Raw genomic sequence first — 20,673 nt, forward strand, 5'->3', positions numbered from 1 at the left:
GGACATGAAAGTTCTTCAAGAGTTATGCAGGAACAGATAACCAATACTAGATTATCAACATTCATGTACAATTCTTCCTAAAACAAATCTGGATGAGAACTTGCCTAGTGGTCTCCTTTTCTACTTCCCCTTTTCTAACGATGCTTCTCTAATCTCATAAAAGAAAGGTATACCTCTCACCCATCTCTAACATACCTTAGTGTATTGTCCTCATGTATGAAAACCTAGATGGTTTTTCAGAATGGTGGTGTTTGTGCTGAGAAAGTGAATGGTCATAATAGTTTTGTTTGTTTGTTCGTTTGTTTTGAGACAGGGTCTGACTATGTCACCCAGGCTGGAGTGCAGTCTCATCTCACTGCAACCTCCACCTCCTGGGTTCAAGTAATTCTCCCACCTCAGCCTCCCAAGTAGCTGAGACTTCAGGTGCCCACCACCACGCCTCGCTAATGTTTTGTATTTTTGGTAGAGATGGGATTTTGCCATGTTGCCCGGGTGGTCTCAAACTCCTGAGCTCAAGCAGTCCACCCACCTCAGCCTCCCAAAGTGCTGAGATTATAGAGGTGAACCACCGTGCCCAGCTGGCCATAATTTTTGAGAATAAAATTTTTTTTTTGAGTCAGAGTCTCGCTGTGTCACCCAGGCTGGAGTGCAGTGGTGCGATCTCAGCTCACTTCAACCTCTGCCTCCCAGGTTCAAGTGATTGTGTCTCAGCCTCCAGAGTAGTTGGGAGTACAGGCATGTGCCACCACACCCAGCTAATTTTTTGTAATTTTAATAGAGACAGGGTTTCACCATGTTAGCCAGGATGGTCTTGATCTCCTGACCTCATGATCCACCCACCTCGGCCTCCCAAAGTACTGGGATTACAGGTGTGAGCCAATGTACCCAGCCAAGAGTAAATTCTTTTTTAAGGTTTTTCCCTAAACAGAATTGAAGAGGACCTAATTGAATTGTCAATTAAAAAATATATTTTAATGGTGTATTATTATGTGACTTGTGGAATATAACAGATGGAATGCAGAGAATTGAGTGATAGGGAAGTAACAAGTCTTTCCGTTCCAATCAATCTATTTAGATTAGGGTTTCTCTAGGTTAAATATGTAACCCTTTTTTTTGGAGACGGAGTCTCGCTCTGTCGCCCAGGCTGGAGTGCAGTGGCGGGATCTCAGCTTACTGCAAGCTCCGCCTCCTGGGTTTACGCCATTCTCCTGCCTCAGCCTCCCGAGTAGCTGGGACTACAGGCCCCGCCACCTCGCCCGGCTAGTTTTTTTGTATTTTTTAGTAGAGACGGGATTTCACCGTGTTCGCCAGGATGGTCTCGAACTCCTGACCTTGTGATCCGCCCGTCTCGGCCTCCCAAAGTGCTGGGATTACAGGCTTGAGCCACCGCGCCCGGCCCGTAACTCTTAAAAATAAGAATTAAGCTGGGCATGGTGGCTCGTGCCTATAATCCCGGCACTTTGGTAGGCTGAGGCGGGCAGATCACCTGAGGTTGGGAGTTCGAGACCAACCTGACCAACATGGAGAAACCCCGTCTCTACTAAAAATACAAAATTATCCGGGCGTGGTGGTGCATGCCCATAATCCCAGCTGCTTGGGAGACTGAGGCAGGAGAACTGCTTGAACCCGGGAGGCGGAGGTTGTGGTGAGCTGAGATTGCACCATTGCACTCCAGCCTGGGCAACAAGAGCAAAACTCTGTCTCAAAAAAAAATAAATAATAAGAATTAATTCCCCAAGAGCCATCTCTATTGAAAAAATAAAATTAAAAAATAGGAATTTAATTGATGCCGAACCTGGTCACATTCTACCATGAAGAAATATTTATTTATAGCTACATAAACTAGAAAAAAATCTGTCATTAAGAAATGCATTTCCAGACTGGTCACAGTGGCTCACGCCTGTAATTCCAGCACTATGGGAGGCCGAGGTGGGTGGATCACTCGAGGTCAGGAGTTCGAGACCATCCTGGCCAACATGGCAAAACCCTGCCTCTACTAAAAATACAAAAATTAGCTGGGTGCGGTGGTGCACCCTGTAATTGCAGCTACTTGGGAGGCTGAGGCAGGAGGATCACTTGAACCCAGGAGGCAGAAGTTGCAGGGAGCTGAAATCACACCACTGCACTCCAGCCTGGGTGATACAGCAAGACTCTATCTCACCAAAAAAATATATATATACACACACACACACACATATGTGTATATATATTACCAATAAATTTGTTTTAATGTAATAGTTATTAAACTTTATACTATCAGCCAGATGCTGTGGCTCATGCCTGTAATCCCAGCACTTTGGGAGGCCAAGGCAAGAGGATCACTTGAGGCCAGGAGTCTTAAGACCAGTCTAGTCTAGGCAACACAGCAAGACCCTGTTTCTTTTTTTTTTTTTTTAACTTTCAGTTATTTATTAATCAATGTAATCTCCAGTAGATTACATCAACATGATTTCATGCATTTAGAGGAGAAATATTTCCTGGTTAAGTGGAAAATTGGGCAGATGGCTTCTGGAAGACCTTTATTCTAAAGCAGCTTTATAGTGAAACATTTCATTTAGAAATCTGTACCTTCTTTCTTTAATTTGCTGTAATCCACATTCACTGAGTAGAACTTGTATTGATCATTGGGACCTAGTTTGTTCCAGGGCTGTGGGTTATTATAACGTTCTGTCCCAACAAACATCTGGATTGAACAATGCCAGATGCAAGAGAAACAGTGCTGCTCCGGTACCTCCAGTTCTAATAAAGACAAAGAGGGGGATCAGCTTCGCATGCTTCTTGGCCTGACCCGTGATCTGGCGGAGTTTGCAGCAGAAGCCTCCACCTGGAAAGGAGAGAGCCAGCCTAGCCACCAGGCCCTGAGCCAAGTAGTATCACCAAGACCCTGTTCCTTAAAAAACGGTTGGGCACGGTGGCTTACGCCTGTAATCCCAACACTTTGGGAGGCCAAGGTGGGTGGATCGCCTGAGGTCAAGAGTTCGATACCAGCCTGGCCAACATAGTGAAACCCCGTCTCTACTAAAAGTACAAAAATTAGCCGGGCATGGTGGCAGGCACCTGTAATCCCAGCTACTCAGGAGGCTGAGACAGGAGAATTGCTTGAACCTGGGAGGTGGAGGAGGTTGAAGTGAGCCGAGATCACGCAACAGCACTCCCACCTAGGTGACAGAACGAGACTCCGCCTCAAAAAAAAAAAGTATCAACTGTTAAACATGTTCACATGTTCTTATGTGAATAATAGGTATTAAATTATTGTAGAACTTTTTATAATATTTATATAACATGCCCTTTGCAAATAACTAAAACTTAGAATTGCCGGTACAAACTTTCCAGAAATTATTTTATTAGGAATGTAAGCAAAAAAAATGTTTGAAAACCCCTGTCCTAAAGAATGAAATACAGGTTATGAAAATTTTCATTCTAGTTTAGGCACACACCTATAATCCCAGCACTTTGGGAAGCTAAGGTGGGAGGATCACTTGAGGACAGGAGTTTGAGACCAGCCTGGGCAACATAGCAAGACCCACCTCTACAGAAAATAAATAAAATTTTATTTTGACATTTATGTTTGTTTTTCTAATTGTATCTCACAAGTATTTTGGTCTAAAACATAAATAATTACATAAATCTGGCTTTGTTAAACAAAAGATTGCTGGCCGGGCACCGTGGCTCACACCTGCAATCCCAGCACTTTGGGAGGCCGAGGCAGGTGAATCACAAGATCAGGAGCTCGAGACCATCCTGGCTAACACGGTGAAACCCCATCTCTACTAAAAATACAAAAAAATTAGCTGGGCATGGTGGCAGGCGCCTGTGGTCCCAGCTACTCAGGAGACTGAGGCAGGAGAATAGCGTGAACCCGGGAGGTGGAGCTTGCAGTGAGCTGAGATCACGCCACTGCACTCCAGCCTGGGCAACAGAAGGAGATTCCATTCTCAAAAAAAAAAAAAAAAAAAAAAAAAAAAGATTGCTGAGTTTTGATTCAGTTATAATTTAATAAGTATCCTTCACCCTCTTATTTTACTCCCAAAATGACAATTCAGTAAGTAATTCCATTGTGTAAAAAACTTTACATAAATACATGTTTATGTTCGGAGACTCAGGAAATAAGGATGGAAGCATTATCTAGGAAATACAGAGAAGGCCAGAATATAAAAACGTTGGCCATGTGTGGTGGCTCACACTTGTAATCCCAACATTTTGGGAGGCTGAGGTGAGCAGATTGCTTGAGCTTAGGAGTTCAAGACCAGCCTGGGCAACATGGTAAAACCCTGTCTCTACAAAAAAGTACATAATTTAGGTAGGCGTGGTGGTGCGTGCTTGTATCCCCAGCTACTTCAGAGGTTGAGGTAGGAGGATTGCTTGAGCCTGGGAGGCAGAGGTTGCAGTAAGCCAAGATCGTGCCACTGCACTCCAGCCTGGGTAACAGTGATACCCTGTCTCAAAAAGAAAAAAAAAAGTTAAATTTTCGGGATAGTAGTGATAGAATTAATTGTTTTTTCTTGTTGTTGTTGTTGTTGTTTTTATTTTGAGACAGAGTCTTGCTCTGTCGCCCAAGCTGGAGTGTAATGGTGCGATCTCAGCTCACTGCAACCTCCGCCTCCCAGGTTCAAGAGATTCTCCTGCCTCAGTCTCCTGGGTAGCTGGGAGTACAGGTGTGCACCACCAAGCCTGGCTAATTTTTGTATTTTTTTTAGTAGAAACAGAGTTTCACCATGTTGGCCAGGCTGGTCTCGAACTCCTGACCTCAAATGATCTGCCCGCCTCAGCCTCCCAGAGTTCTGGGATTACAGGTGTGAGCCACTGCACCTGGCCTAATGTGTAATTTTAAAACCTGATTTAGTATGCATGTTTTTTGACAGAATAGTAGCAGCAAGCCATTTGTCCCTTTCATTCAGATTTACCAGACTTTATTCTTTATAAATAATGTGAGTGAACATAGTTTTGAAGTATTAAATTTCTGGTCTTTAAAGAGTAAATCAGCCAGGCGCAGTGGCTCATGCCTGTAATCCCAGCACTTTGGGAGGCCGAGGTGGGCGGATCACAAGGTCAGGAGATTGAGACCATCCTAACACAGTGAAACCCTGTCTCTACTAAAATTACAAAAAATTAGCCGGGTGTGGTGGCGGGCGCCTGTAGTCTCAGCTACTCAGGAGGCTGAGGCAGGAGAATGGTGTGAACCCTGGTGGCGGAACTTGCAGTGAGCCGAGATCGCGCCACTGCACTCCAGCCTGGGCGACAGAGCGAGACTCCATCTCAAACAAACAAACAAACAAACAAAAGAGTAAATAACTCAGCCAGACAGGGTGGCTCACACCTGTAATCCCAGGACTTTGGGAGGCCAAGGTGGGCGGATCATAAGGTCAGGAGTTTGAGACTAGCCTGGCCAGTATGGTGAAACTCCATCTCTACTAAAAATATAAAAATTAGCCGGGCTTGGTAGCGTATACCTGTAGTCCCAGCCCCTCAGGAGGCTGAGGCAGAAGAATTGCTTGAACCCAGGAGGCGGAGATTGCAGTGAGTTAACATCGTGCCACTGCACCAGCCTGGACAACAGAATGAGACTTCATCTCAAAAAAAAAAAAAAAAAAGTAAATAACTCAACAGTTGGGGGACATGCAGAAAAAGAAATATTTTAAATTAAAGGGCTGCTTTTGAAAAATTATGAAATAGCTATTTATATGATTCTGAGAACTCAAACTACAAATTACAGCTATTGTGCTATTTGCTTTGTTCTGTTGTTCAGTAAGTAGTGATATAGCTATGTCAGCCTCAGTTTCAGACTTAAAAAAAGTAATCATCTTAACTACTAACCTACCTGACTTTTATACAGGTGCTAAGATATGTTATCTTGCTTAAATGCTGGTTAAGTTGACTGCATGTATCATATACAGCCTACAATAGCAGACTTTCCACTTGCTTATAATAAGAAATACTGTACTCTAGATGTGATAAAAAGATAGAATGTTTCTCCAGAGTAAAATGGTTTGGGGGATAGCAGAAGGGCTTGTCTGAGCTGTGTATAATCACTCTATTAACAGGAGCTTTTTTCCCCCTCGTGTTTATCAGCATTGGAGAAACCAATGTGGAAAGAAAGGCCAAGAAAAAAAGGTATGTGTGGTTTTAGTAGTATTTTATAGATAACATGTAATACTAACTGGAGGGATGGGAAAGGTGATTTTAAAATAATAGCTATGCTGGACATGGTGGCTCATGCCTGTAATCCCAGCACTTTGGGAGGCCAAGGTGGGTGGATCACCTGAGGTCAGGAGTTCGAGACCAGCCTGTCCAATATGGTGAAACCCTGTCTCTACTGAAAATACAAAATTAGCTGGGTGTGGTGGCACATGCCTGTAATCCTGGCTACTCAGGAGACTGAGGCAGGAGAATTGCTTGAACCCAGGAGGCAGAGGTTGCAGTGAGCCAAGATCATGCCATTGCACTCTAGCCTGGGCGACAGAGCAAATTCTGTCTCAAAAAAAATAGCTATAAGATTTGGGTCTGAAGTCTCTTATTGCAATTTATAATTAAATAATCATCTTCTTTTCTGATAAGTTCCTTTTTTTAACCTATCTGGAAATGCATTGCTTCTATTTCTACTTTTACTCCAACTTTCTAGAGTCCTTATACCTGGAGACAATAAATAATTGTCTTCCCTTGGCTTAGAATAGGAAGTGTTAATAGACTGGTAGGAAATTGTCGGCCCGCCATATCTAGTCCAAAGTAGTTAAAATAAAGATGATGAAACAGTCAGCAGCTATGTTACGTGAGGTTTAAATAGACCAAATTGTTATACTGCAGCTTTATTCTAACATTATTCCCTCTGAAACGTAATATAGTAGATATGCTTATCTTGAATTCCATCCAAGAGAATTAAGTTGCTGAAGTAACAATGCGTTGTAGAGAGAGGAGCTGTGGTTTACAACAGTTAGGCAATCTCCAAAACATCAAACCTAAGGATAACATGCTAGCAAAGCTTCAGTGTATAAGCATATTTATAAACGGAATCATATGAAATTGCTTTTGGCCGGGCATGGTGGCTCATGCCTGTAATCCTAGCACTTTGGGAGGCTGAGGCGGGCGGATCATGAGGTCAGGAGTTCAAGACCAGCCTGGCCAACATGATGAACATGGTGAAACCCCATCTCTGCTAAAAATACAAAAATCAGCTGGGCGTGGGTGTGCGCGCCTGTAATCCTAGCTACTGGGGAGGCTCTGAGGCACGAGAATTTCTTGAACCTGGGAGGTGGAGGTTGCAGTGAGCTGAGATTATGCCACTGCACTCCAGCCTGGGTGACACAGCAAGACTCTGTCCTGAAAAGAAAAAAAAAATGAAATTGCTTTTAACATTCTATTACATGTCACCTTCCCATGTATATAACTGTGTATTGTCTAATAGGTCTAAGAGTGTAACCAGTTCCAGTAGCAGTAGCAGTGACAGTTCTGCCAGTGATTCTTCATCAGAGAGTGAAGAAACATCTACCTCTTCCTCCTCAGAGGACAGTGACACTGATGAAAGCTCCTCTAGTTCCTCATCCTCAGCCTCCTCCACAACCTCTTCCTCCTCCTCTGATTCAGACTCAGATTCCAGTTCTTCCAGTAGCAGCAGCACCAGCACAGATAGCAGCTCTGACGATGAACCACCAAAGAAGAAGAAAAAGAAATAGAGTTGCTCCATCCATATTGGACCGATGGACTGAAAACATTAATGTGATTCTTGAAAGGGAATTTAGAATATGTTAAGGCCAAGTAGGTTAACTGGTAAACATTTCTAGAATTCAAAAGTTTCTCAATGTTTTACATTGTAAGAGCATAAAGAGTATTAATAATGGCTTATAGAGAGAGACTTTTTTATTTGAAGGGTGAATCTTGTTTTTCTTTTTTATCTTTAAAATATATCTCTAGAACTTAAAGCTGAAATCTGCAAATCTGTTTGTGTGATGAAACTATCTTTTCTCTCTGTGAAATAAATGCCATACTTTGTTATATATGTTGGTGGTATGTATCAGACATATTTTCAGGATGGTGCATCAGGACATCTGGCAGTGAATTTGTAATGCTTTTGGCTGTGTGTTATGTAAGATATAATATGTTGTTACTGTAAGCTTAGTTTTCCTACCGTTAATAAATGTGCTCTATTTTTACATTTATGTTCAGAAAGTTATCTGACTTTTTGTCCTAAGTGGTATGTTCAAGGAGCCTATTAATATATTTATAGTTTTTGAATGCTGTTAAGTTTCAGATTGCTGTGTTATATCATTCATTTTCTTCTGGTTCCTTAAGTTTTTCAAGTTATCCTTTTCTGAGGAAAATCATTCTAGAAGAACCTAAAAAGGGACAAAACATTTGAAACTACTTAGGAGTCTAATATTGGTGCCTTCTGACAAAAGTCAGTGTATCAGAAAAGAAAGCAGCCATGTAAGAGGCTAACTCAAGTAGAAGTGCTAGAAATATCTTTGTGTATTAACATGCAATAAAAGGTACCATTCAAAGCAGGGGGAAAGGTAGGAAGAAGAGGTAATTTTTACTGAAAATTAGGGCAATGTTGGTTGCCTTTTATTAAAAGCTTTTTTTAAGCTTTCATAAAGATTGCCTTTGCTATTTTTGAAAACATGGTGTGACAGTTTGTATGGTAACTGGTCATATATATGACAGTCTACTGCATATATATGAATGACTAGGATTAATCTGGTGTGTTTACATAGGATATACATAGTTGAAATCTAGCATGAAAGGTCAAAAAGGAAATACTGCACAATATTTCTTAAAAGTAAAATGCTGTTATTGTGATGAGTCTTTGGTTTAACATCACAGTATTCTGTGATGTCTTTTTAACTTTTTGGAAAGAGGTATCATTTGTAGAAAAAATCTGATTTGGGTTAAATATAGGTTTTTAAAACTATAAATGTCTTTTTTATATTTTTATGAAAAAGCAGTAGAAAATTACTTTTGAAGAAAACAGGCTATTTAAATATTAAAATATATGTATGTTGTGAGTTTAAGGAGCCTGTAATTGTCAGTTTTACAAAACCATCTGTGTTCAGTGGTTGTAAATAAATTCTCAAAACATCATTTCAAAGGCTGCCTACAGAATATTATCACTTGACAGAGTTAATAAATTACCAGTCCGGTATATTTTAGAACGTTTGTCTCTGTAAAGGTAATCCTAGCAGTTAAAGAACACAGATGAGAAAAGAATGTGTTACATAGGTTGCATCACTCGCAGTTAAATAAAACTCACAATTTGTGCTCACAAACTTAAACTGCTGTTATCTCTTTACTGTTCTGTTTAATGCCAGTTCTTATTCCATTTGAGGTGTAAAGACATTTGAACAAATTCCAATTTTAGAGTTTTACTATTATGGCTGTTAAAAGTATGACTGGAGAAGTAGAGAGAGCAGGAACTCAGTTCTTCTAGTCAAGCATTTCATTCAAAAACACAGAATCAGGCTGGTCACAGTGGCTCACGCCTCTAATCCCAACATTTTGGGAAGCCAAGACGGGAGAATCACTTGAGTCCAGGAGTGTGAGACCAGCCTAGGCAACATAGTAAGACTCTGTCTCTACAAAAAAATTAAAAAATTAGCTGGGCATGGTAATGTGCCCCTATAGTCCCAGCTACTCAGGGGGCTGTGGCAAGAGAATAGTTTGAGCCCAGGAGGTTGAGGCTGCAGTGAGCCATGAGTGTGCCACTGCACTCCAGCCTGGGTGACAGAGTGAGAAAAAACAAAAAACAGAATCAATGGCAAAGTGGAGACTAACTTTTAAAGAGTTTTATTTTTAGTCCTGCTTGAAGGCAGGACTCTGGAAGTTGAGTCCCTGGCAAATGTAGTGAGTATGTTACTTAACCACATTCATATCAAAAGGAGTCATTAGATCATAGGTTTTCATTCCACACATATACTGTGTTATTAATAGACTACAATATAGCAATTTTGCCCTAGAATGAAAATACAGCATTAGCCATAAGTTAACACTGGAAGTGAAAAAAGTGCAGAGAAGGTGTTTCATATTCTTAGCCATATTTATTCTTTTTAAATTTTGAACTGTAGATTTATAGAAAAGTTGCAAAAATAGTACAATTTCCTTATAAACTTCATCTAGCTTCCCATAGTGTTAACATCTTACATAACCATGTCACAGTTGCCAAAACCAAGAAATTTAACATCTAGTAAAATACTATTTTTTTTTTTTTTTTTTTTTGAGACGGAGTCTCGCTCTGTCGCCCGGGCTGGAGTGCAGTGGCCGGATCTCAGCTCACTGCAAGCTCCGCCTCCCGGGTTTACGCCATTCTCCTGCCTCAGCCTCCCGAGTAGCTGGGACTACAGGCGCCCGCCACCTCGCCCGGCTAGTTTTTTGTATTTTTTTTAGTAGAGACGGGGTTTCACCGGGTTAGCCAGGATGGTCTCGATCTCCTGACCTCGTGATCCGCCCGCCTCGGCCTCCCAAAGTACTGGGATTACAGGCTTGAGCCACCGCGCCCGGCCGTAAAATACTATCTTTTAAAGACATCCTATTATAGCATAGTAAAATACTATTAAACTGAAAACTTTATTCATATTTTGCTCATTTTCCCACTAATATCCTTTTTATATTCCAGAATACTACCCAGAAAATACATTTAGATACTTGTATCTTTACTACAGTCTCAATATTTCAGTGTTACCTTGCCTTTCATGCCCTTGTCACTTTTAAAGAATTATTTTGTCTAATACCCCTCAATCTGGGTTTGTTTGGCTGGACACAGTGATTCACACCTGGAATCCTAGCACTTTGGGAGGCCGAGGCGGCTGGATCATTTGAGGTCAGTAGTTCAAGACCAGCCTCACCGACATGGTAAAACCCCGTCTCTACTAAAAATACAAAAAAATTAGCCAGGTGTGGTGGCGCACGCCTGTAGTCCCAGCTATTCAGGAGGCTGAGGCAGGAGAATGGCATGAACCTGGGAGGTGGAGGTTGCAGTGAGCCAAGATCGTGCCGTTGCACTCCTGCATGGGTGACAGTGAGACTGTCTAAAAAAAAAAATTTGGATTTGTCCGATATTTTCTTGTGATTGAACTGAGGTTATGCTTTTTGGAAGAATATCACAGAAATGGAATGTCTTCAGTCAATGATATCATGAGATTAATAATGTTCATGTGTCTTATTTATTACTGGCAATGTTGACCTTGATCACTTGATTAAAGTGGTTCCAGGCTGGGCGCGGTGGCTAACGGCTGTTATCCCAGCACTTTGGGAGGCCAAAGCAGGCGGATTGCTTGAGCTCAGTTCAAGACTAGGCAACATGGTGAAACCGCATCTCTACAAAAAACACAAAAATTAGCCAGGCATGGCTGGTGGGCATGGTGGCTCATGCCTATAATCCCAGCACTTTGGGAGGCCAAGGCGGGCAGATCATGAAGTCAGGAGTTTGAGACTAGCCTGACTAACATGGTGAAACCCCGTCTCTACTGAAAATACAAAATTAGGCAGGCATGGTGTTGCATGCCTATAATCCCAACGACTCAGGAGGCTGAGGCAGGAGAATCACTTGAACCTGGGAGGCGGAGGTTGCAGTGAGCCGAGATCACCCCACTGCACTCCAGCCTGGGCGACAGAATGAGACTTCGTCTCCCCCCCAGAAAAATTAGCCAGGCATGGTGGTGTGTATCTGTAGTTCCAGCTACAGGGGAAGAATAGGTGGAGGGATGGCTTGACCCCAGAAGGCCCGGGCTACAGTAAGCCGAGATTGTGCCACTGCATACTCCAGACTGAACAAAAATAGCAAACCTTGCCTCAAAAAAAAAAAAAAAAAAAAAAGCCAGGCATGGTGGCATGGCATACACCGGAAATCCCAGCTACTCAGAAGGCAGAGGGTGGGAGGATCGCTTGAGCCCAGGAGGTCCGGGCTGCAGTGAGCCGAGATCAGGCCACTGAACTCTGGTCTGGGTGACAGAGTGAGACCCTAACTAAAAAAAAGGTTATAATCAGATTTTTCCACTGTAAATTACTACCTTTTCCTTGTTTGTTGACAGATACTTTAGGGAAGATATTTTGAGAATATGCAAAACTCACTAGTTTTAGTCGATCAGTGGACCTTGTCTACAACAATTATTACTATACTATCTTCTTTTCCAAATGATGGTTTTCTTTTTTCTTTTTTTGAAGAGTCTCTCTCTGTCACCCAGGCTGGAGTGCAGTAGCACAATCTTAGCTCACTGCAACCTCTGCCTCCCAGGTTCAAGTGATTCTCCTGCCTCAGCCTCCCAAGTAGCTGGGATTATAGGCGCCCACAACCACACCTGACTAATTTTTGTATTTTCAGTAGAGACGGGGTTTCTTCCTGTGGGCCAGGCTGGTCTCAAACTCCTGACCTCAGGTGATCCGCCTGCCTCAGCCTCCCAAAGTTCTGGGATTACAGGTGTGAGCCACTGAGCCTGACCCCAAATAATGGTTTTCGTGTTTTGTTTTTTGTTTTTTGAGCTGGAGTTACGCTCTTGTTGCTCTGGTTGGAGTGCAATGGCACGATCTCGGCTCACTGCAACCTCTGCCTCCCAGGTTCAAGTGGTTCTCTTTCCTCAGCCTCCCGAGTACCTGGGATTATAGGCATGTGCCACCACGTCCAGCTAATTTTTGTCTCTACTAAAAATACAAAAATTAGCTGGGCATGGTGGAGCATGTCTGTAATCCCAGCTACTTGGGAGGCTGAGGTAGGAGAATATCCATTTTCTTTTTTCTTTTTCTTTTTTTTTTTTTTTTGAGACGGAGTCTTGCTCTGTCGCCCAGGCTGGAGCGCAGTGGCCGGATCTCAGCTCACTGCAAGCTCCGCCTCCCGGGTTCACGCCATTCTCCTGCTTCAGCCTCCCGAGTAGCTGGGACTACAGGCGCCCGCCACCTCGCCCGGCTAGATTTTTGTATTTTTTAGTAGAGACGGAGTTTCACTGTGTTAGCCAGGATGGTCTCGATCTCCTGACCTCGTGATCCGCCCGTCTCGGCCTCCCAAAGTGCTGGGATTACAGGCTTGAGCCACCGCGCCCAGCCGAGAATCCATTTTCTGACACCAGGTTGTGCCTTTGACAGAAATTAAAAAAAAAAAAAAAAGAAAGAAAATACTGGAAACCAGACCTCTGGAAACCAGACCTTGAATTATGGTGCCTTAATTGAAACAAGTTGACCCAAAACACGATTTCAAATTGTACTTTTGTATGCTTCCCTGTAGGTTTTCACACCCTGGGAAAAATTGTGCCATGAAGAGATTTAGAGGTGTGTTTGTGCCAAAGAGGGAGAAAGGCTTTATCAAAGGAGAAGAGAGAAAGGAAAACCAATATGATACCTGGGCTACAGATTCCTTCTCAGTTCAACTTTAGGAGTGGGTACCCATGGAAATTGAAGACCTGGATGTTGCCAATGTTCTTGAAAGTTTTTTTTTTGTACCCCCAAGGGCATTTGTGTCTGCTATTCAAGCTAATCAGTAACAACCACAAATATTAACAGAACTCTTCTTTGGAAAGTACTATACAAAGACATATAAGTAACACTTCAACAGTGGTTTCCTCGGAATTCGCCATCTAGTCAGGGAGACCAGACAAAATACAAAGAACATGGCTGGGCGCAGTGACTCACACCTGTAATCCCAGCACTTTGGGAGATTGAGGCGGGCAGATCACGAGGTCAGGAGATCGAGACCATCCTGGCTAACACGGTGAAACCCCATTTCTACTAAAAATACAAAAAAATTAGCCAGGCTTGGTGGCACATGCCTGTAGTCCCAGCTACTCGGGAGGCTGAAGCAGGAGAATCTCTTGAACCCAGGAGGTGGAGCTTGTAGTGAGCCGAGATTGCACCACTGCACTCCAGCCTGGGTGACAGAGCGAGACTCTGTTTCAAAAAAAAACAAAAAACAAAAAACAAAAAACAGCAGGGTGCGGTGGCTCACGCCTGTAATCCCAGCACTTTAGGAGGCCGAGGCAGGCGGATCACCTGAGGTCAAGAGTTCGAGACCAGCCTCAACACGGAGAAACCCTGTCTCTACGAAAAATACAAAATTAGCCAGGTGTGGTGGTGCATGCCTGTAATCCCAGCTACTCGGGCGGTTGAGGCAGAAGAATCACTTGAACCCGGAGGCAGAGGTTGTGGTGAGCCAAGATTGCGCCATTGCACTCCAGCCTGGGCAACAAGAGCAAAACTCCATCTCAAAACAACAACAACAACAAAACGAAGAACAGTCGGCCGGGCGCAGTGGCTCATGCCTGTAATCCCAGCACTTGGGGAGGCTGAGGCAGGAGGACCACCAAGTCAAGAGATCGAGACCATCCCAGCCAACATGGTAAAACCCCATCTCTACTAAAACTACAAAAATTAGCTGGGCATGGTGGCACGTGCCTGTAATCCCAGCTACTCTGGAGGTTGAGGCAGGAGAATCACTTGAATCCGGGAGGCAGAGGTTGCAGTGAGTGGAGATAGTGCCACCGCACTCCAACCTAGCAACAGAGCAAGACTCTGTCTCAAAAAAAAAAAAAAAAGGAACACGAGAAAGAGAACTTTCAATTAAACATGGTAAATTGAACCCAAATTTACCAAATTTACAAACATGGTAAATTGTTCACTATTATTTCCTCTTAAAATTTAACTAAAATAGCAGAAAATAGACAAAAAAGCATAAAGAAAAAAAGAGGAGATGTACTTACTAGTCAGTGTTCTCCAGAGAGGCAGAACCAATAGGAGACTATATATATATACACATATCACATAGAAACATATAGATATATATGAGGATATTTATTGTGGGAATTGGCTCTTGCAGTTCTGGAAGCTGAGAAGTCCCACAATCTGCTGTTTGCAAGCTTGAGGACAAGAAAGCCAGTGGTATAACTCAATCTGAGTCCAAAAAGACCTGGGAAGCAGAGAGGCTGCTGATGTTAAGTCCCAAAGTCCAAAGACCCAAGAACCAGAAGCTCCAAAGTCCAAGGGCAGGAGAAGATGGATGTTTCAGCTCAAAGAGAGAGAGGCCGGGCGCAGTGGCTCACGCCTGTTATCTCAGCACTTTGGGAGGCCGAGGTGGGCGGATAACCTGAGGTCAGGAGTTTGAGACCAGCCTGGCCAATATGGTGAAACCCCATCTCTACTAAAAATACAAAAATTAGCCAGGTGTGGTGGTGGGGTACCTGTAATTCCAGCTCCTCGGGAGGCTGAGGCAGGAGAATTGCTTGAACCTGGGAGGTGGAGGTTACAGTGAGCCAAGGTCACACCATTGCACTCCAGCCTAGGCAACAGAGCGAGACTCTGTCTCAAAAAAAAAAAAAAGAGAGAGAGAATTCTCTATTCCTCTGCCTTTTCTATTTCTATATAGGCTCTCAATGGATTGGATAATGCCTAGGGGAATGGGTCTTCTTTAGTAAGTTTACTGATTCAAATGCTAATCTTTTCCCAAAACACCCAGAAATAGAGTTGTACCAGCTATCTGGGCATCCCTTAGCCCAGTAAAATTGACACATAAAATTCATCACCATAGGAGATGAAACAGATGAGAAATGACAACTATACTGGAACCTGAAAAGTGGATGTTGACTTGAATAACCAAAGAAAGCCAAAGCCTAAGCCCACAGTGGGTAAAAGACAACAGGAAGCAAGCCACAGACTCTGAAAAGCTTCCAAACTTGATGGCACCATAGACTTCTGCCAGCCAAGGCACAAGGAGGGCTTGAAAGCAGACTGGTAGAAAGTTTGTGTAAGGAGATGCACCCCTATGCACTCCTCTCCTGTTCGTGCTGTCTTAGTGGGTTTATTTTTTTATCATGAAATTTTGCAAGTGAACAGTAGTGAACATCTATGTTCATTTTTTTCTTTGTGTGTGTGTGTGTGTGTGTGTGTGTGTGGTTTTTTTTTTGAGATAGGGTCTCATTCTGTTCCCCAGGCTGGAGTGTAGTGGTAGGATCACAGCTCACTGCGGCCTTGACCTCCCAGGCTCAAGCAATCCTCCCACTTCAGCCTCCCTAGTAGCTGGGACTACAGGTGTGTGCCACCATGCCTGGCTAATTTTTGTATTTTTTGTAGAAATGAGGTCTCATCATGTTGCCCAGGCTAGTCTTGAACTCCTGGGCTTAAGCCATCCTTCCACCTCAGCCTCCCAAAGTGGTGAGATTACAGGTGTGAGACACTGCGCCCAGCAGGAACAATCTATGTTCAGTCTGCCATGATTAATGAGTACTCCATTAATTAATTCATTAAATTTTTATTTTTTTTTGACAGGGTCTCACTCTGTCCCCCAGACTGGAGCACAGTGTTGCAGTCTCGGCTCACTGCAAACTCCACCTCCCAGGCTCAAGTGATTCTCCTGCCTCAGCCTCCCGAGTAACTGGGATTACAGGCACGTGCCACTACTGTCTGGTTAATTTTTGTATTTTTAGTAGAGATGGGGTTTCACCATGTTGGCCAGGCTAGTCTTGAACTCTTGACCTCAAGTGATCCACCCACGTTAGCCTCCCAAAGTGCTAGGATTACAGGTGTGAGCCACTGCGTCCTGCCCATGACTAATTTAAAATTAAATAAGAAAGAATACAAGTTGCCATATGCTAAGAACCACTTGAAATAAAGACAATGAGTAATGTGCCTCATTTATAAACCTCCACCTCCAGATATTTCTCTAACAAAAATTGTGGACAAAATCAAGAATGAAAAACCATAGAACTACTGGGCAACTTTTTAGTATTTGGACACTGTGCTGTCTACCTGATAAACTGATTCCCTTCCTTAAGCAGTCCGGAGGGAGTCTGGTCCAAGTGCTGTGGTGTTTACAACTAATTGATCACAACCAGTTACAATTTTCTTTGTTCCTTATCCACTCCCATTGTTTCACTTGGCTGGCCTAAAATTAAACTAAACTAAAATAAATAAATAAATAGGCCAGGTGCGGTGGCTCACACCTGTAATCCCAGCACTTTGGGAGGCTGAGGCAGGTGGATCACAAGGTCAAGAGACTGAGACCATCCCAGCCAACATGGTGAAAGTCCGCCTGTACTAAAAATACAAAAATTAGCTGGGCGTGGGGGTGTGCGCCTGTAGTCCCAGGTACTCGGGAGGCTGAGGCAGGAGAATAGCTTGAACCCGGGAAGCAGAGGTTGCAGTGAGCTGAGATAGCACCGCTGCACTCCAGCCTGGGCAACAGAGTGGGACTCTGTCTCAAAACAAACAAACAAACAAAAAACACAAACAACAAACAAACAAACAGGCCAGGCGTGGTGACTCACTCCTATAATCCCAGCACTTTGGGAGGCTGAGGCAGGCAGGTCACTTGAGGTCAGGAGTTCGAGACCAGCCTGGCCAAAACGGTGAAAACCCGTCTCTACTAAAAATACAAAATTAGCTGGGCTTGTTGGTGCGCACCTGTAATCCCAGGTACTTGGGAGGCTGAGGTGGCAGTGAGCTGAGATTGTGCCACTGCACTCCAGCCTGGGTGACAGAGTGAGACTCCATCTCAAAATAAAAAGAAAAACAATAAACAAATAAATTTATACACCTAAAGAGAATAAACTTCAAACAGTGAGCAATGTATATGTAGGGTATACATATAGATACAAACTGGAAATAAAATTGAGTCAATATTTTAAAAATTAGACTTTAGTGTTCATTAGCATTTTTTTCCCTGTGTAAATTGCTTAAAATTATGGTTTGGATTGTGATAACCAGCCTTTAAGATGGTTCCCAATGATAATCATTTCCAGTTACCTATGAACTTATATAGTCCCTTTCTACATGGAATCAGAACTAACCTATGTGACCAATAGAATAGTACAAGAATGGCAGTTTGTGACTTCAGAGGTGAGGTCATAAGAGGCATTACAGCTTCTGCTTTGTCTCTTGAAACACTCATGACTCGTTCTATTGCCCAGGCTGGCGTGCAGTGGCATGATCATGGCTCACTGCAGCTTCAACCTCCCTAAGCCTAGATCTTTTACCCTAACCTCTTATGTAGCTGGGATCATAGGCGCACACCACCATGCCCGACTAATTTTTTTTTTTTTTTTTTTGAGACAGAGTTTTGCTCTTGTTGCCCAGGCTGGAGTATAATGGCATGATCTTGGCTCGCTGCAACCTCTGCCTCCTGAGTTCAAACAATTCTCCTTCCTCAGCCTCCCAAGTAGCTGGGATTACAAACATGCGCCACCATGCGTGGCTAATTTTGTATTTTTAGTAGAGATGGGGTTTAACCATGTTGGTCAGACTGGTCTTGAACTCCTGATCTCAGGTGATCCACCCACTTCGGCCTCCCAAAGTGCTGAGATTACAGGTGTGAACCACCGTGACTGGCCTAATTTTTTTTTTTTTTTTTAATAGCAATAGTGTCTTGCTGTGTTGCTCAGGCTGCTCGGGAACTCTTGGGCTCAAGGGATCCTTCTGCACTGGCCTCCCACAGTGCTGCAATTACAGGTGTTCGCCAACATGCCTGGCCCACCAGAACAAATCTTAGAATATTCTGATCATCATGAAAAGAAAACCTAGCCAGGCGCGGTGGCTCACGCCTGTAATCGCAGCACTTTGGGAGGCCAAGGCGGGCAGATCACCTGACCAACATGGAGAAACCCTATCTCTATTTAAAAATACAAAAATTAGCTGGGCACGGTGGTGGATGCCTGTAATCCCAGCTACTCAGGAGGCTGAGGCAGGAGAATCGCTTGAACCCAGGAGGCGGAGGTTGCAGTGCGCTGAGATTGCACCACTGCACTCTAGCCTGGGCAACAAGAGCAAAACTCTGTTTCAAAACAAAAACAACAATAAAAAAAAACCCTGTACCCATTAGCAGTCACTACCCATTTCCAGTGTCCAACCCCCAACCACCCAGCCATAGGCAACCACTAATCTACTTTCTGTCTCTATAGATTTGCCTGTTGTGGACATTTCATACAAATGGAATCATAAAATATATTTTCCTTTGTGACTGGCTTTTTTTCACTCAGCATAATGTTTTCAAGGTTTGTTCATACTGCAGCATATACCGGTAATTCATTTCTTTTTATTACCAAATAATATTTCATATGTACATACCAATTTCATTTATGGATTCATCAGTTGAAGGACATTTGGGTTGTTTTCTACGTTTTGGTTATTATGAATAATGCCATAGTTAACATTCATGTACAGGTTTTTTTTTTTTTTTTTTTGAGACGGTGTCTTGCTCTGTCGCCCAGGCTGGAGTGCAGTGGCCGGATCTCAGCTCACTGCAAGCTCCGCCTCCCGGGTTCATGCTATTCTCCTGCCTCAGCCTCCGGAGTAGCTGGGACTACAGGCACCCGCCATCTCGCCCGGCTAGTTTTTTTTTTTTGTATTTTTTAGTAGAGATGGGGTTTCACTGTGTTAGCCAGGATGGTCTCTATCTCCTGACCTCGTGATCCGCCCATCTCGGCCTCCCAAAGTGCTGGGATTACAGGCTTGAGCCACCGCGCCCAGCCAGGTTTTTGTGTGAATATATGTTTTGAATTTTCTTAGGTGTATACCCAGGAGTGGAATTTCTGGATCAAGTGTTTTGAGGAACTGACTGTTTTCCAAAGCAGCTATACCATTTTACACTGTAAACCCACTAGCAATCTATAAGTGTTCCAATTTCTTCACATCTTCACAACTACTATAGTTTGGATGCTTGTATCTCCAAGCCTCATATTGAAATTTGATCCCCAATGTTGGAGGTAGGGCCTACTGGAAGGTGTTTGGGTCACAGGGGTGAATCCCTCATGAATAAGTTAATTACCTCCCTGGTCAGAGAGTGAGTGAGTTCTTACTCTATTAGTTTACACAAGAGCTAGTTTCTAAAAGAGCCTGGCACCTCCCCTGCTCCCTTGCTTCCTCTCTTAACATGTGATCTCTGCACACATTGGTTCCCCTTTGCCTTCTGTCATGAATGGAAACAGCCTTTGGACCCCACCAAAAGCCTAAGAGATGCCAGCACCATGCCTCCTGTGCAGCCTGTAAAACTGTGAGCAAAATAAACCTCTTTTCTTTATAAATTGCCTAGCCTCAGGTATTCCTTTATAGCAATACAAACAGACTAAGACACCAGCACTATAATCAAAATCAAGTATCTGTCATTTTGATTATACATCTTAGGGGGTATGAAGTGATACCTCACTGTTTTGATATGCATTTCTCTGATGGTAAATAACGTTGATTATCTTCTTCTGGGCTTAGTGGTCATTCGTATTTGTATATCTTCTTTGGAAAGACCTATTGAGGGCCAGGCACTATGGCTCACTCCTGTAATCCTAGCAGTTTAGGAGGGCCAAGGTGAGAGTATCACTTGAGGTCAGGAGTTTGAGACCAGCCTGGCCAAGGTGGTGAAAATTCATCTCTACTAAAAATATAAAAATTACCTGGTCGTGGTGGTGCACGCCTGTAATCACAGCCACTCAGGAGGCTGAGGCACAAGAATCACTTGAACCCAGGAGGTGGAGGCTGCAGTGAGCCGAGATCATGCCACTGCACCCCACCCTAGGTAACAGAGTGAGAAGACTCTGTCTCAAAAAAAAAAAAAAAGCAAGGAAGAAAGAATAGATGTCTATTGAGATCCTCTGACCATTTTTTATTTATTTTCATTTTTATTTTTTGAGATGGAGTCCCACTCTGTCGCCCAGGCTGGAGTACAGTGGCATGATCTCAGCTCACTACAACCTACACCTCCTGGGTTCAAGCAATTTCCTGCCTCAG

General features: G+C 43.3%; 1 protein-coding gene and 1 pseudogene across 8 annotated transcripts in view; one reads left to right on the top strand and one right to left on the bottom strand.

Moving 5' to 3' along the window:
• Positions 1–9,263, top strand: part of ZCCHC10 (zinc finger CCHC-type containing 10) — a 35,343-nt gene extending 26,080 nt beyond the window's left edge. For 5 of the 8 annotated variants that reach the window (XR_004430070.1, XM_033181236.1, XM_033181237.1 and 2 more), the window contains 2 exons: positions 6,070–6,111; positions 7,400–9,263. Coding sequence is in view for 7 of the 8 variants with exons in the window: in XM_033181236.1 (XP_033037127.1) it covers positions 6,070–6,111; positions 7,400–7,667 (310 nt within the window). In the remaining variant the exon portion in view is untranslated. Of the gene's footprint in view, positions 1–6,041; positions 6,112–7,399 lie in introns of all 8 variants that reach the window. The other 3 variants (XM_033181239.1, XM_033181241.1, XM_033181242.1) reach the window with 1 other exon arrangement.
• On the bottom strand, positions 2,381–4,083 carry LOC117064653 (annotated as a pseudogene).
• Positions 9,264–20,673: the final 11,410 nt, after the last annotated feature.

The sequence above is a fragment of the Trachypithecus francoisi genome, unplaced genomic scaffold (assembly GCF_009764315.1).
Source record: "Trachypithecus francoisi isolate TF-2019V2 unplaced genomic scaffold, Tfra_2.0 Lachesis_group2, whole genome shotgun sequence".
Classification (NCBI taxonomy): domain Eukaryota; kingdom Metazoa; phylum Chordata; class Mammalia; order Primates; family Cercopithecidae; genus Trachypithecus; species Trachypithecus francoisi.